General features: G+C 47.7%; 1 protein-coding gene across 4 annotated transcripts in view; it reads right to left on the bottom strand.

Annotated features, from left to right (window-relative positions):
• Positions 1-14,943, bottom strand: part of PTPN3 (protein tyrosine phosphatase non-receptor type 3) — a 110,952-nt gene that overhangs the window by 3,538 nt on the left and 92,471 nt on the right. For all 4 annotated transcript variants that reach the window (XM_044265171.1, XM_044265175.1, XM_044265173.1 and 1 more), the window contains exons 20-25: positions 11,762-11,852; positions 11,412-11,473; positions 8,722-8,868; positions 1,862-1,990; positions 754-899; positions 114-249 (exon numbers count right to left, since the gene is read on the bottom strand). In XM_044265171.1, the coding sequence (XP_044121106.1) occupies positions 114-249; positions 754-899; positions 1,862-1,990; positions 8,722-8,868; positions 11,412-11,473; positions 11,762-11,852 (711 nt within the window). The remainder of the gene's footprint in view (positions 1-113; positions 250-753; positions 900-1,861; positions 1,991-8,721; positions 8,869-11,411; positions 11,474-11,761; positions 11,853-14,943) is intronic.

Below are 14,943 nucleotides of genomic sequence, written 5' to 3'. Positions count from 1 at the left end.
CCTCAAGCCTTGGTCTCTGAACACGCCAAGCCCTTTGCACAGGCCTGGCCCAGGGCAAGCAGCCAGAAAGTATTGGCCACTGTTACTACTTTTATCAGTGGATTTCTACTCACTGATGTCTGCACCATCATGGCACGCTGGTCTCGCATTTTCCGGACAATATCCAGTGGGTAAACAGGCAGGTTTCTCTCAATGAGGCACATGGCTGTTTCCATGGTGACCAGCACACCCGTGCGTCCTATTCCAGCACTGGGGGACAGAAGCAGAGACTTGGGATTTGCTCACGCAGTGTTTCTGCGAGGCCCAGCTTAACTCCCAGCCAGTTCCCACGTTTACTCAGACAGAGCCTTCCTCCCCTGACCTTCAGGAATACGAAACGCACATTTAGGGCGTGCTCTCGAACGGGCTGAGCACGGCTCTCCTCGTATATTCTGAGGCCAGGGGCTTCAACACCCGTGAAGAGAAACCCAGCTTTAAGTGCAAGCTGCACCCCACTCTCATTCACGTCTATTGTGAAGGTCGGAGGCTCAAGGACAGATGGAAAGCTGAGGGGGCAGCTTTCTTTTTCTGGTCTACATTCAGGACCTTATTCATAAAATTCCAAATCTTCTGAAACAGCGCAGAAGTAAAGCAGAGGCATCTTGTAAAGGCGTCTGGCCTCGTGGGATTTAGAGTGCTCTTTGCCAGCTTTCTCCAGGTCTTTCCCTCTGGGGTGTGCGTGGGAACACAAACAGCACCGGAGGGCCACCGTACCTGCAATGAACTAACACAGGTTCGCCGTCCACGCGCAGGGACCGCACAGAGTTGACGAACTCCAGAAAGTCTGAGGAGTCATCGGGAACGCCGTGGTCGGGCCACGCGACGTACTGGAGGTGCGTCACAGTGTGCTCCTCCCCGGTCTGTGGAAGAGGCAGGGTGGCCTTGGTGAGTCCATCCAGAAGGTGGGCAGGGGGACCCCAGCCTCAGTTACGGTGGTCCTGTCTCTGGCTGTCCTTCCGCCCGCCATGCACAGCCCTGCCGAGGACCCCGGAAAGCCCCACTCAGCAGGGCTACCCTCCCACGCACGCACCCATCCTCTGGGACACGGCTCAGGCCACAACCCTGCCCCACCCCCACCCCCAGGACAGGTTCCTTCCCCACTTCTGCCCTCTGTGATTACTTCCCTTTTGCTCTGATGGTCCTTGCCATCAGGGCCACAAATGGGCTTTTTCTTTCTTTCGGGGAGCAAAATACATGTACCATGAGCTTACCACTTTAAGCACTAGGTGTACAGTTCAGGGGGATTACCTACTTCCCGGTGTGGTGCAACCACCACCACTAGCCTTTCCCAGAAGTCATTCATCTTCCTGAGCTGCAGCTCCGGACCCGGGAAGCACTAACTCTTCATGCCCCCGCCCCCCAGCCAAGCACTCCCTGTCTCTCGGATTTGGACTCCTGCACTACTCCGTACAGCTGCACAGTACTTTCCTCTCATGACTGGCTGATCTGACCTAGTAGAATGTCTTCAAGGGTCATCCTTGCTGTAACATGCATCAGCCTGTTTGAAAGGCTATGAAAGGCTGAATAGTATTTCCGCTGTATAAACAGACCACATCTTGTTTCTCCATGTGTCTGTCCATGGACACTCGGACGTTCCCACCTGCGGGCTACGGTGAGCAGCGGTGCTGTGAACAAGGGTGCTGGTTCTTTCACAAGTGGGCCTGTGCACTGGCTGAGAGGCTCACCAGGGGAAAATGGAGAACAGACCTGGAGGCACCAGCCCCTGGTGGTCCACCAGGACCATGGTGGATACTGCTGTAGAACCTGCCTCTAAGCTGTGCCCTCCCCGCCACCCCCATTCCCTGCAGGGGGCGCGGCTTACCTCAGTGTTGGTGACCAGCATTTCCCGGAACACGTAAGCAATGGTGCAGTCCTCTGACTGACATCGGATGTGAAAGTTGCCGTGTTCCATGACATCGGGAGGATCAGGCCAGTACTGGTGACACTTGGTCTGCAAGGGAACCGCCGGGTGTGAGCTAACCTCTGCTATGGGGCTGGTGCTCAGGACAGGTCACCTGGACGGATGGGGCGGGGGCGGGGGCGGGGCATCTGGCCAGAGCCTGCGCACTCCCACGAGGTACTCTGAGAGTGGCTGGTAGCAGGCAGCCTCAGGCAGAGCCCATCAGCTCTGTCTGTTCCCTGAGGGCAGGAGAGGAGCCTCCCCTCCTCTCCTGGAGAGTAGGATAGGAGTGGGCCTGCCAGGGGCCAGGCCACAGCTCTCCATGCAGCCTGGGGCTGCAGCCCGGAGGTTGAGTACAGAGCCCAGCCTCCTCATCACCAGGGTCCGCTTGCTGGAAGAACAGGAGAGGTCTCAGACATGGTGCCTTGACACAGGAACAACCTCTCTTCCTCATCCTCCCCTAACCCCTGCATCAAGCCCACTCCAGGGCCTCGGGCCCCTTCTCTGCTCTCCAAACCCCCATCCACCTCACTCTCCTTCACCATCCATCCCCTACCCACTCGAGTAGAAGGTCTCAAGGCACAGCGGTTAAGAGCACACAGCGGGAAGTCAGAAGTCTACTGGACTCATTTTCTCCTCTACCAGTTAGCCTTATGACTTTGAACCTGCCTCTCAACCTCTTGGGATTATCACCGTTTTCACTGGATAGACTGGGACAGCATCTGCTTCCCTGATGGTGACAGAGGCTGGAGGTAATGGTGGGCAGTGCCAGGCTCACTGTGGGGGGTCAGGTTACCATGGTTGCTATGAGCCCCCCATCAACGTCAGTAAGGGTGATCAGAAATTCCACAGAAACCCCTGTGAAAGAAGGCCCCAAACAGAGACGAACATCCCTCCCTGTACATTCAAGCAGAATCCCCTAGTCCCTCAGAGGCTTTTGTCCACGACTCACAGAGCTGACACACTCCCCAGATGGCCAGTGTAGAACCCTAGCCTCAGAGGCATTAAGCGACTTGCCCAAGGTCATAGAGCCGCTGTGGTTCCCCTTAAGCTCACCGAGAGCCCACGGCCTCTCCCTGTTTTGGATCCTCCCTTTCAAATCCTGATGCTGGCCCTCAGCTGTCTTAGCTCCTGCCTCCAGCTTCAAAGCAAAACTCAGGGCCAAGCTGTCCATCCCATCACAGTGCCATCAACTTCTGACTCATTCAATTTTTTTTCCCCTCTCCAAGCCTATAGTTGCAACATCTTACATAAAACTTATATTTGTGTACAGCTAAAAGGGGCTATAAACCGACAGATGCACGTGATCTGTCTAGAACAGCTTTTCTATTCTTATTTGCAAACGTCACAGCGAGTATTTGAAATTAAAGCATGCGGTCGGAAAGCTGGCGTTAAGAATTTACTTGTAAACCTTAAATATGGGTGTTTGGGTTAGTGGCCATTTCCCAACTTCCCTTAGACAGGAAGGAGCCGCCGTCCCCAGAACTCAGGGCAGAGTCAACCCCCCTCTGGTCTACACCTGCCTCATCGTCTCAGGGTGTCAGGGAACATCTCAAGAAGACGTGAGGAGACACGGACCGTGAGCCAAACTGGGTACTCAGAGGCTCCTCGGCCCCTCCCGGTCCTCGAAATGTGGGTTCCGCTTGCCTTTCCTGCTCCTAGAGGCTGCTTGGAGGACACAGCCTAAAGGCAGTAACGTGCTGCTGGAAACACCTATCCTAACTGAGCCCAGTTAGGGTCTCTATAAACTTTGAAGATTTGACGGGAAGGTGCAAGGATCCACTAGTCTTGCTGCGACCCAAGACAAGCCTTGTAAGGTGCCTTGGCTTCCTAAAACTGTCACCCACCAAGCCGCAGTGGTCTGCATCTTTCTTCAGTTTCTCCCTGCCCCCTGCATCCTGCGCGCGGGCCCGGGACTCCTGCCCGGCTTCAGATGACAGCCGGGCAGCTCCTGGGAGGGCTCTCTGCTACAGACGCCCAGGCGTCCTGCCCACAGGACCACTGAAGTGAAAGGCTGTCTGAAGGGATCGGCCCATACAGTGCACAGCCACAGATACCCTATTTCCAGAGGCTCCCAGTGAAGCTGACGAGAACCGGACTCCACACCTTGATCAAATTTAGGTTTTAGGTCTGTTTGGACCACAAAGCAGTGAGGGTGTAGCAGAAAGAGCAAGGGGTCTGTGAAAACCGAGTTTCAATCCTGGTTTATAGAAAGCTCCACTAACCAACGGTGTGATCCTGGGTGAGTTATTATACTTCTCGAGTCTCAGTGTCCATATTCCTGCAGGCTGTGGGGGTGAGGACGGTAACCACTAAAGCCTACTAGGTTTGCTCAGGGTACGCCCAGCACGAAATGGTACTTTTTTTATGAACATTAGCTTGGCCTCAAAAAAACCCTATGAGGGAGGTATTACCGGTCTATTGCCTCAAAAAAACCCTATGAGGGAGGTATTACCGGTCTATTTTGCATATGAATAAACTGAGTTTTTTGAGTGTGAATCTACTGTAGATCACAAGTAGTAGAAGTGGCACATACACAGATGTGAAAAAATAATTTTTCACCCAGAGAAAGCATCCCTGATGGAAGATGCGGGAGAATGCTTTTTCAATAGAAAAGTGATACCCCTATAGGTCTTTTTCCTCTAAGAGGAAACCTGTGAACCTGAAGGGAGACTATCACTAAGACTAACATTTTTGGGGGGGGGGGGATGAAACAAGGCAGGAATCAAAGTGATGCTGCCGCAGGACAACCTCACAGGCCGGAAGAGGTGCTTGAGGAGACCCCGCATTCGTGGACACACCTGCTGGGCACAGCCGTGATCGGGGACTCTGGCCAGACGCCGTCTGCGGGGAGGCCCACCCTGCTAGATGCACAGTAGGGGAGAAAGCAAATGGGGCATGCTGAAATGCTCAACTCTCAGAATAGGGAAGGGGAGAAGCTGCTGGCTTGGAGACAACCGGTGGGCGGGGTGAAGAACAGATAAGGGACCTTGGGGATAAAGGGTGCGGGTCAGCTGAGAGCTCCTAACAGGAGAGGGAGGAAACATGTGGCCTGGATTTTTACAAGAACAGGTTTTCAACAATGGGTGCACAGGAGGGTAAGTCCCCAGGGCCTGAGATAGCGAAGGCAATAGCAGCTCCGGAGAAGGGGCCGGCTGGGATGGGCTCAGTCAGGAAGACCGCTGGGAAACAAAGAAGGCCCATGGGGCACAGGGAGACCTCGGAGGAGCTTAGGTTCCCAGCAGATGCCAGATGCCGACAAAAGGTGGGGAAGTGGGATGTCATCAGGACAGAGCAGGAGGGGCAGGGCCGGTAAGAGTGGTTAGAGGAAGCAGGGCCTATGGGATGGAAGAAAGAGCCTTTCTGTCTGGGCTGGAGTGAACAGGATGAGGGCAGAGGGGCTGTTTTCCAGGGCAGATCATCTGTCACTCTCCAGGTCTGCTGCAGCTGGAGAATGACCTCAGGGCTGGGAAGGGCAGAGCCAATGTTAAAGGGGAAAGAGAAGCGCAACCCAGGGAGGTCACCGTGTCCAGCTGCCCCGAAAGACCTTGTGACATGGGGCAGTGGCACCTCTATGAATATTCTGAAAGAAGCTTCCTGGCCCCCAGAAGTCACAGAATAGAGGCAAGCATAGCACAGGTTTCAAATGGGGAGCCTGGCAGGCTGTGGAAAAAGAAAAGGTGACAAAGGTGATGTTAGTCATCTACAAAATAGCAGAAATGGCCCAGAGCAGGGCCTGCAGAGTGTGGGAGCTGCTGGTACAATCAGGGGATTCAATAACATGGAAATGCATTTTTTTTTTAATTATTTATGTATTCTTAGAGAGAGCATCCACTCGAGTAATGGGGAGGGGCAATGGGAGAGGGAGAGAGAATCTTAAAAAAGGCTCCATGCTCACTGTAGAGCCTGATACGGGGCTTGATCTCATGATCCTGAGATCACGACCTGAGCAGAAACCAAGAGTTGGACACTTTAACTGACGGAGTCACCCAGGCTTCCCAGGCAAATTTTTTCATATGTGCCAAGGACAGTCTGAATTGGGTTGAGGATGGCTTTAACAACCCTTCCTTACTACATTAACTCCCCTTTCATGAGAGACAGAAAAAGCATGTGTGCACACATTCATCTGCGCCAGGCTTTGGGTCCAGAGGCTGCAAGGTGAGGCAATGTATATGTTCTATGGCATGCGCACGTGCGCGCGCGTGCACACACACACACAGACACACACACATATATGTATATACATACATATATATAGAAGTAGGGTCCATGCCCAGAGTGGAGTCCAACAGAGGGCGTGAACTCAGAACCCTGAGATCAAGACCTGAGCTGAGATCAAGAATCAGACGTTTAAACAACTAAGCCACCAGGCGCCCCGTGGTCTTTGTATTTTCATGTATACCTTCTCTTTATGGCACGTGATATTTGATTTCCATTTAAGGTATATCTTTTAAAATAAATTTATTAAAGGAAAAAAAGTTAAGTCAATTTAAAGAAAAAATAATACTGTAGTAAAATAAATTCAGTCTAGTCCCAGCAATAATTGTTAAGGTGGTCCCCAGCTACCACTGCCAGCTGATGTTTACGTCATATTGTGTGCCAAGCACCCTTCCAAGAAACCCACCAATATTAACCCCCAACAATCCCACAAGGCAGGCACTATTATTATTCCATTCTACCAGAGGTTTTGTAACTTTCTCAAGTCACACATGTAGGAAATAATAGAGCCAGGATCTGAATCTGAGTCTGCCTAATCTTCCCCACCACAGCCCAGAACAAGAGGGTTGTGAGGGCTCCAGAAAAAGAGAGAGTGCGGGACTGTGCATCAGCCAGGGTTCCCTAAGTTCAAAAAAAAAAAAAGGGTCTAGGTCACTTCATTTCCTATTCAAAACAAAATTAGAAAGTGACAAAAAATAAAACAAAATATAAACAAACGAACAAAAAACCCCAGACAAAACTGAGACTTGTGGACAAGGAGATGAGGTGATGCCCTGTGCTTTCAGGAAAGCCTTGGACAGTCTCTCAGGGTAACGGGTAAGACAAGGGAGAGAAAAGCAGGAGCCGGGAGCAGAGCTTGGAGGGGTACAGCTGCTGTCTCGAGGGTGCCCTCAATGCGTCTGACTCACGGCATTCTAGAAGGAGGTTTCTACTGCCTCTTGAGGACCTTCACATTTTTTAACAGTGACTTGCATGACAAGAAGAGATTCTGATCAAAACTGTGGCACGGCAAGAAGCTAAGAGTGACAGCTGACACAAGGAACAATAGAAGGGAAGCCCAAAAACCCATAGGGAGCCCGTGACAGGCCAGAGCTATGGCCGAATCCAGCCCGTGACGATGACACATAAAACAATGCTAACATCTGCTGGACACTTGCCACATGCAGTTCTCTAAGCTTTTTACACACAACGTCTCCGACTTTACAACCCGTCCAAGATGGGCATGACAACCGCCTCCACTTCATATACGGAGAAGCTGAGGGCAGACAGATGAAGTAACTTGCTCAGGGGGAATCACGCGGTGAGCCCAGACTGTCTGGCTCTAGGACCTGCGACATTCCGTAGGTATAGCTTTCAAGAGTCAAGCACAGAGTACGGAGCAGGGCAGCTGGCCCGAGAGTGACACCAAGACAGAGACCAGACGCTCTGTGGGTCACAGGATTGCTGGAAGCCGAGATGATAGGCTTGTACAAAGTCTGAGGTGATTTTCAGATATCTAAAAGGCCAGTGCCTAGGAGAGAGGGGTAACTTATTCTGTGTCTTCCCGGTGGGAGAAGCAGGTGAGGTGGAGGCTCAAAGGCTGTGGATTTCAGCGAATGGTAAGGAGGGATTTTTTTTTTTAAACTGGAGCTGAACACCCATGGGACGGACCCTGGAGGTGTTTTTGCAGAGGTGGAGAGCCCGCTACTTCAGAGAACACACAGAAGTCCTTTGCAATCCATCAGGCTCTGCAGAATTAGGTAGGAATTCTCATTTTGCTGTTTTCAGGCGAGAGTGTAGACTGTTCTCAAACATACTATTCATTAATCTGCACAGTCTGATTTTCAGCGTGGATCAATTTGGTATTCTGAGTGATGGACCAGGGAGGGAGGCCTGGGAAGGAGGCCTGGGAGGAAGCAGCACACGAATCAGTCAAAGCAGGTGGCTCAAAGTTAATTTATATCTGCATAAATGTTTCCTAATGAAGGTATCTTGTCGTATGCACAAGTTAGAGAATGCACAACACAGGTATCCCTTGCCCAGTGACTTCTGTTCTATAACCAGTGAAATGTTCCTCGGGAAAATGCACCCCACTAAGCCCAGTGTGCTGCCTGTCACTCTCCTAATCAAGCCCTTCTTCCCTGTTTTGCATCGGGTTTTGCTGCATCACAAGCAAGGCAGACAGAGGCTGTAATTTCACTACTTATTATGGTCACTGTGGCACACCCACCAATCTGCTCAGGATCGGCGCTTGTCCTGCGTGGCTGAGGCTACAGTCAACATGGGGGTTCGGGGGCAGGTGAAGGGAGGCAAGGGGAACGGCCTTCTGCTGGTTATGATGGATCGGAGACAGGAGTGGGGGGGTGCTGTCTGATCCTCGTCAGCTCTGGGAGGGCCAGGGAGTGGGCAGGAGAGCCAAGTCACCCATCAGTCGAGGTGTCTATCAGTAGCTCTCAAAAGGAGACCTATGGGTCACACAGGGGCTGGACCAGGGGCCGTTAAAGATCCTTTCCAGGTCTGAGGTTCATGTTCCACAGAGCACAGCGTGACATGCCTGCGTGTGAATTGGAAATCAAGCCACTTACCCGCCCTCGCTCGGTGAGAGTCGTCAACATGACAATGAGTGATAACTTCTGATCCCAGACGACTTGCCAAAATTGTGCACAGGTGTGTGGCAGGGGACCCTGAGCAGCAATGTACTTGTTCACAAGGTTAGCAGCAGGAATTTCCATCTGGCAAGAGACAGTTCAGGCGTTAGTACCCGTCACCGTGACAAGGTAGACGCGGAACTGGATCTTAAACTCTTCTAGTTGGTGCCTGACATCACACCAGAATAACCCGCCAATTTATAGCCAACAAGGAAAATCAAAGAAAAACCTACTTTAAAAAATCCTTGAAACACACTGGACAATGCCACTAGCATTAACTACGTAGGGTAAAGCCATATGACACGCAGTGGGCGATAATGAGAAACGTACCTACAAGATGGCAGAAGAGTCTCAATGACTTTTACTGCCAGATCCTAAATATAATCAATGCTGGCCATCTGTATCTTCAGCAACACATACCAGTCCTCGTGCCCAAATCTTTCCCCACGCAGGGCTTTCTATCAAGATCCACAGGCTTTTCTCTGATGCACAGACCACATGGCTTATCCCCCCACAAATGCTACGCTTTGCTTTCTGCAGGGCTGCCGACGTCGTGTCATTGAGCTGACCAATCCTTTCCCCCACCCAGCCTTACGACATATCAATAAATAAAAATTGCATGTATTTAAGGTGTACAACAGGATGGTGTGATCCATGCATATGTTGAGGAATGATCACCACAGTCAAGTTCATGAACACATCCATCACTTCACACAGTTACCACTTGAGTTCATTAATGTTAAATGCCAAAATGTTTTCAGCTATCCTCAGTGTCCCTCCCCCACCCTGCCCTGCTCACACTTCTTCCCTCTGAACGGAATCATTTCTATGAAGAACATTCAGAACCTGATGAGCTCTGAAGTGACACTGGGATTCACTCATTCTTAGATGGGAAGGCAAAGAGAGGCACCTAATTCATGGTTTGGTTGATGCTTGGGTTAATGGCTTCTTCAACCCCAGTCTGAGTTCCCTCATATCCTCACGGTCAAGGAGACCGGATGGCATGACCTTGCTGACCCCACCAATTCTGATGCTCTGCTCTTAAGACACAAGAAAGGGTGAGGTGAGGGGCAATGAGTTCCACAGATGTTTTAGAATAAATGGAATCACTGATAGGACCCATTTTTATTAGGCAGTTCTTGATATTTTGCTATTAACTTGAAAACTTGAGAAATTCATCTGTTCATTTAGATCAGGGGTTGGCAAACTGTGGCCAGAGGGCCAAATCTAACAGCCACTTTGCAAGCTAACAGTGTTTTGTTTCGTTTTTTAAGATTTTATTTATTTATTTGAGAGAGAGAGGGCGTGCATGAGGGAGCAGCAGGAGCAGGGGGAGAAGCAGACTCCCCACTGAGTAGGGAGCCCAAGGCAGGGCTTGATCCTAGGATCCTGGGATCCTGACCTGATCTGAAGGCAGATGCTTGACTGACTGAGCCACCTAGGCACCCCATGATTTTTTTTTTTTTTAAAGATTTTGTTTATTTAGAGAGCATGAGCAGGGGGAGGGAATAGAGGGAGAGGGCCAGAGAATCTCAAGCAGACGCACGCGGGTGTGGAGCCCGAGTCGGGGCTCAGTGGCATGACCCTGAAGCTCAGGACCTGAACTGTAATTGAGAAACAGATGCTGAATGGATTGAGCCACGCAGGTAACCTGCAAGCTAAGAGTGTTTTAAAACTATTTCTACATGGTTGCATTTTATTTTATTTATATATTTTTATTTTTATTTTATTTATTTTTTTTTATTTATATATTTTTAAAATATTTTATTTATTTATTTGCCAGAGAGAGAGAGAGAGAGAGCACAGGCATACAGAGTGGCAGGCTGAGGCAGAGGGAGAATCAGGCTCCCTGCTGAGCAAGGAGCCCGAAGTGGGACTCTATCCCAGGATGCTGGGATCGTGACCTGAGCCGAAGGCAGCCACTTAACCAACTGAGCCACCCAGGCGTCCCTACATGGTGGCATTTTAAATGGTTGTGTAAGTACCTAAGTAATATCCTCCATTTTGCCTCAGCCTACAAAGATCGAAACGTTTATCACCTGGACCTCTACAGAAAAAGCATGCTAACCCCTGGTTTAAATGACGACAATGAGGTTCAGAGAGGCCAAGTAAGTTGTCCAAGATGTGTCTGCAGAGTGAAGTGCATGTTTTTCCCACAACGTGTGAAATCTGTTATCTTTTCTTTCTGAATTATATGCACAAGTGGTTTTCTTCCCCTTATTTTTAGGTGGGATGTACAGTAATAACATGTGAGGGGGGAACACAGAAAGTTACAAGCATACCACTGGCAAGAAAAAAAATCAAAACAACCAAAAAAAAAAAAAACCCACAAAAATGTCAGCAGTTGAGGACAGAAGGTATGTGGACAATGGGAGTCAGAGACACGGAGTCTGAGTTTTGGTCTCACCTTCTGTTAGCTTTGTGACTTTTCAAATTATTTAATCTCTCTGAACCTTAGTTTTGTCCTCTGTAAAGTGAGACTATTGTGCCTTCCCTCAGGGGCTGCTGAGGTGCTGAATGAGGGGGCGAACGGGGAAGCACTCTGTCCACCGCAAAGCACCACGCATGCCACGATCATGCTTGGGACAGTGATCAATGTGCTCTTAGTATCCAGATTCTTGACTTACGTTCACATAACTCGCATTAATATAATCTTCATTTCCCTGCAATAAGACCCGGGTGGTGTCGTCTGCAGGGAGAAAAAAAAATTTACCGATTATCCGGAGCGTTATTTGGATCATGCCAAGGAAACCAGAGTTCAGTCCCCAAGCCCATCTGCAGCTCTCGCCTCATTAGCATAAACACTATTCCCCAACTGTTCCCAGTCTGACATGGCGGCAATAAAGACGGTGGTGTTTACAGACACACTGAAAATCGTTCCAGAATACCAGACAATCTGTTTTAAAAAGAGAAACATTATCTCAGCGAGTTGGGGGAGGGCGGGCATGGGAGGGAGGGGTTCACCCCCGATACTCACAAGGCAGCACATCTTTGTATCGGTTTTTGTCCAAATTTTGAGGCAGCTTTGCAAAGGTGATGGCCAGACCCGGCTTCTTTCTGTAGAGTTGCTATATAAGGAATACAGAAGCGAGGGAAAAAAAACAAAACACAAAAAACAAAAAACCAGCATTGCAAAAAACAGCTATGGAGGGAGTGTGGAAACATACTTTAACAATAGTCAACCATGCCTGGCACTTAGGGGCTATATCATTTATTTTTTGAAAGAGCGAGCAAGCAGGGAGGGGCAGAGGGAGAGAGAGAGAGAGAGAAAGAGCGAGTATCTCAAACAGACTCCCCACCTAGTGCAGAGCCTGAAGAAGGGCTTAATCTTACGACCCTGACATCATGACCTGAGCCAAAACCATGAGTCAGATGCAAAACCAACTGAGACACCCTAGGTGCCCCTAGGTGCTATATTTTAAAAGAAAACTCTTCCTAATAAGAAATTTTATACTCCTATGAGAAACTGACTACATTCACTTTTTTTCTTTTTTCTTAACATGAGGATCTTTGGGAGAAAGGAAGTCACAGGCAGGGTTCTGAATCAGCAGATAATGGAATATGGTAAGTAAAACCTCATCCTTATGACAGTTACTTGACAAACGCTAGAAGCAAGTAGAGAAAGGAAAGGATCCTGACTCCAAGTTACAATGGAGACCATTTACATTAGTCTAGAAACATTTCCTTCCAGTTCAATGGAGAGAGCCCGGTTCTCAACTAAAGTACAAGAGCATCTCATTCATCATTTCAGAAGTCTTGTTTCCACAGTAAAAAGAGTGAAAGCTTCGTTTAAAGACATGAAGTGCATGAAACAACTAGGGAAAAAATGCAATTAAAACCATCTTTGTCCATCTATAAGCACCTACTGGACACATTTACGTGGTACCTGGTGTGATTCTGACAACAGGTCTGTGGGAGGGACTAAGAGGGCCCTTATTTCACAAGCGAGAAGCAGAGACTATGTATCTCGCTCACAATCACGATCAGATCCTTCTCAATGCTTGAGCTTTTTCTCTGAAACCACACTGTGGAGGTACGATTGTCATGTAAGAAGTGGTACGTATTTCACGTATATAACTTGCTGAGTCTGGGGAGAAGGATACACCACAAGGGCCGCAGACACATTTGTTTCTTCCCAGTTTTCTCCAGCCCTTGAGTTTTTTCTTCCCCTCTTTCTTTCCTTTTTTTTTTTTAAAGATTTTATTGATTTATTTGAGAGTGTGTATGCACACATGAGTGGGGGAGGGGCAAAGGAAGAGGGAGAAGCCGACTCCCTGCCCTCATGACCCTGAGATCATGACCTGAGCTGAAACCCAGAGTTGGGTGCTCAACCAACTGACCACCCAAACATCCCTCACCAGTGCTTTTGCTAAATTAACTTTATGAAAGTTTAAAAGCAACACAACTTTTTTTTTTTTTTTTTAATATTGAAAGTGTTCTTTTTTCCCCTAGAAAATCTGGGAAATTCAGAGTAGGATAAAGAAAAAAGAAATTACCAGTAATTTCACAACCCCCACGATGACCCTTTTCATAGGTTTTCTCTAGTTTCTTATGCATACATGCATACAAATAAACCTAAGTACACATGTATACACAGAAGACCGAGATATACTACATTTTTAAAAATAAAAAATGAGACTCACCTCCATATTGGCACTTCCTATACTATGTTCTATGGAACCCAAGGGGTTTCATTTCTTAAGACTTTTATTTATTTATTTGATAGAGAGCAGGAGAGCACAGCAGGGCAAGTGGAGGCAGAGGGAGAAGCAGGCTCCCAACCTGAGCAGGGAGCCCAATGTGGGGCTCAAAGTGGGGCTCGATCCCAGGACCCTGGGATCATGACCTGAGCTGAAGGCAGATGCTCATCTGGGCACCCTACCCAACTGTTCTGAAAGATGCTAACAAGAATTCCTTAGAAAGTTTCAAGTCAAAGGAATTTGGAAAATACAAGCCATCTTATGTTCTATGATTAGCTAAGCATTTCTCAAGATCATTTGGAGGCCATGGAGGATCTCACATCTCATAAGAAGTATTCTGGGAAATACTATCATAATTTTGAAGCCTGTTTTTTCCAGCTTACTAGAGCCTAGTTCCCTGTGCCATTAAATCTTCTAATATTCTCTACACAAAATGATTTTTACTGGAATAATTTATAGTTTCACATAATGTAACTTTTACTCTATCTTTTGATTAGGCTACTTTCAGTGTTTTTACTCTTACAAATTTCCAGGAGAATTATTGCATCAAAACATATTTTTAGGGACTGTGATACATGTAACTAAGTTGCCCTATACTGGGGTGTATGAGAACAAACTGTTATTCCATCAAATTGTGGCCAACATCATCAATGTGTTTGCAATTTTAATAAGAAGGCTGAGCAGTATTTTCCGCCAGAATTTTTGCAAATTGTATTTTTTGCAAATTGTATTTCTTGTAAACTGACCTCTGTGAGTCTGTTTCTCTTATTAGTTCTTTTTTCATTAAATAAACAAGCTGCACAGAAATCACCAGGAGAGAATTAGCACTGAGATTTTTGGCAACAATAATTGTGTCATGTCTTATACGTTTACCAGATGTTCCGAATTTACAATCTCTCCCCCAGCTCAGCTACTGAACTTCACAATTTCAGTTCATAACAATCAAGCAGCCATGGAACAACTTCTTAAACGTCTGCCACCTTTCATGGACCGAGACGTTCTAGAAATAAATTCATGATTTATTGGGAGGTTTGGTTTGATACTGTAAGGAGACTATCTGAGTCGTATTTCCCCAAATGACCTTTTGGTTCTAACTGACTAACTGCATGGAGGTAAAATCCAATTAAGTGAATATAATCAGTAAAGCTAAGCCGGAGGTTCAAATTCCAAGATTTTTTTTCCTCCAAATAAAGTCATAAATGTAATCAACTTGACATGGTCTAAAAGAAAAGCACAGATCTAGCAAAAGGCTTTAATTACAACATAACATAATTTAACAAAAAATTACAGTAAATATATAAATATATCTCAGCCATAACAAACTGTTGATAAATTATTAAGGTTCTAAAATGAAAAATAAAATAACAGTGTTTAAACATTTTAAAATGTGCACACCCTGGGCTTTATCTGACAGGAATGCATAAAGATTCATATCAAAGAAATTTCCCCACGGCAAAGT

This window comes from Neovison vison, chromosome 9, assembly GCF_020171115.1.
Source record: "Neovison vison isolate M4711 chromosome 9, ASM_NN_V1, whole genome shotgun sequence".
Lineage (NCBI taxonomy): Eukaryota > Metazoa > Chordata > Mammalia > Carnivora > Mustelidae > Neogale > Neogale vison.
The sequence above is the reverse complement of the archived record's forward strand: the minus strand, read 5'-3'. Positions and strand labels throughout refer to the sequence as shown.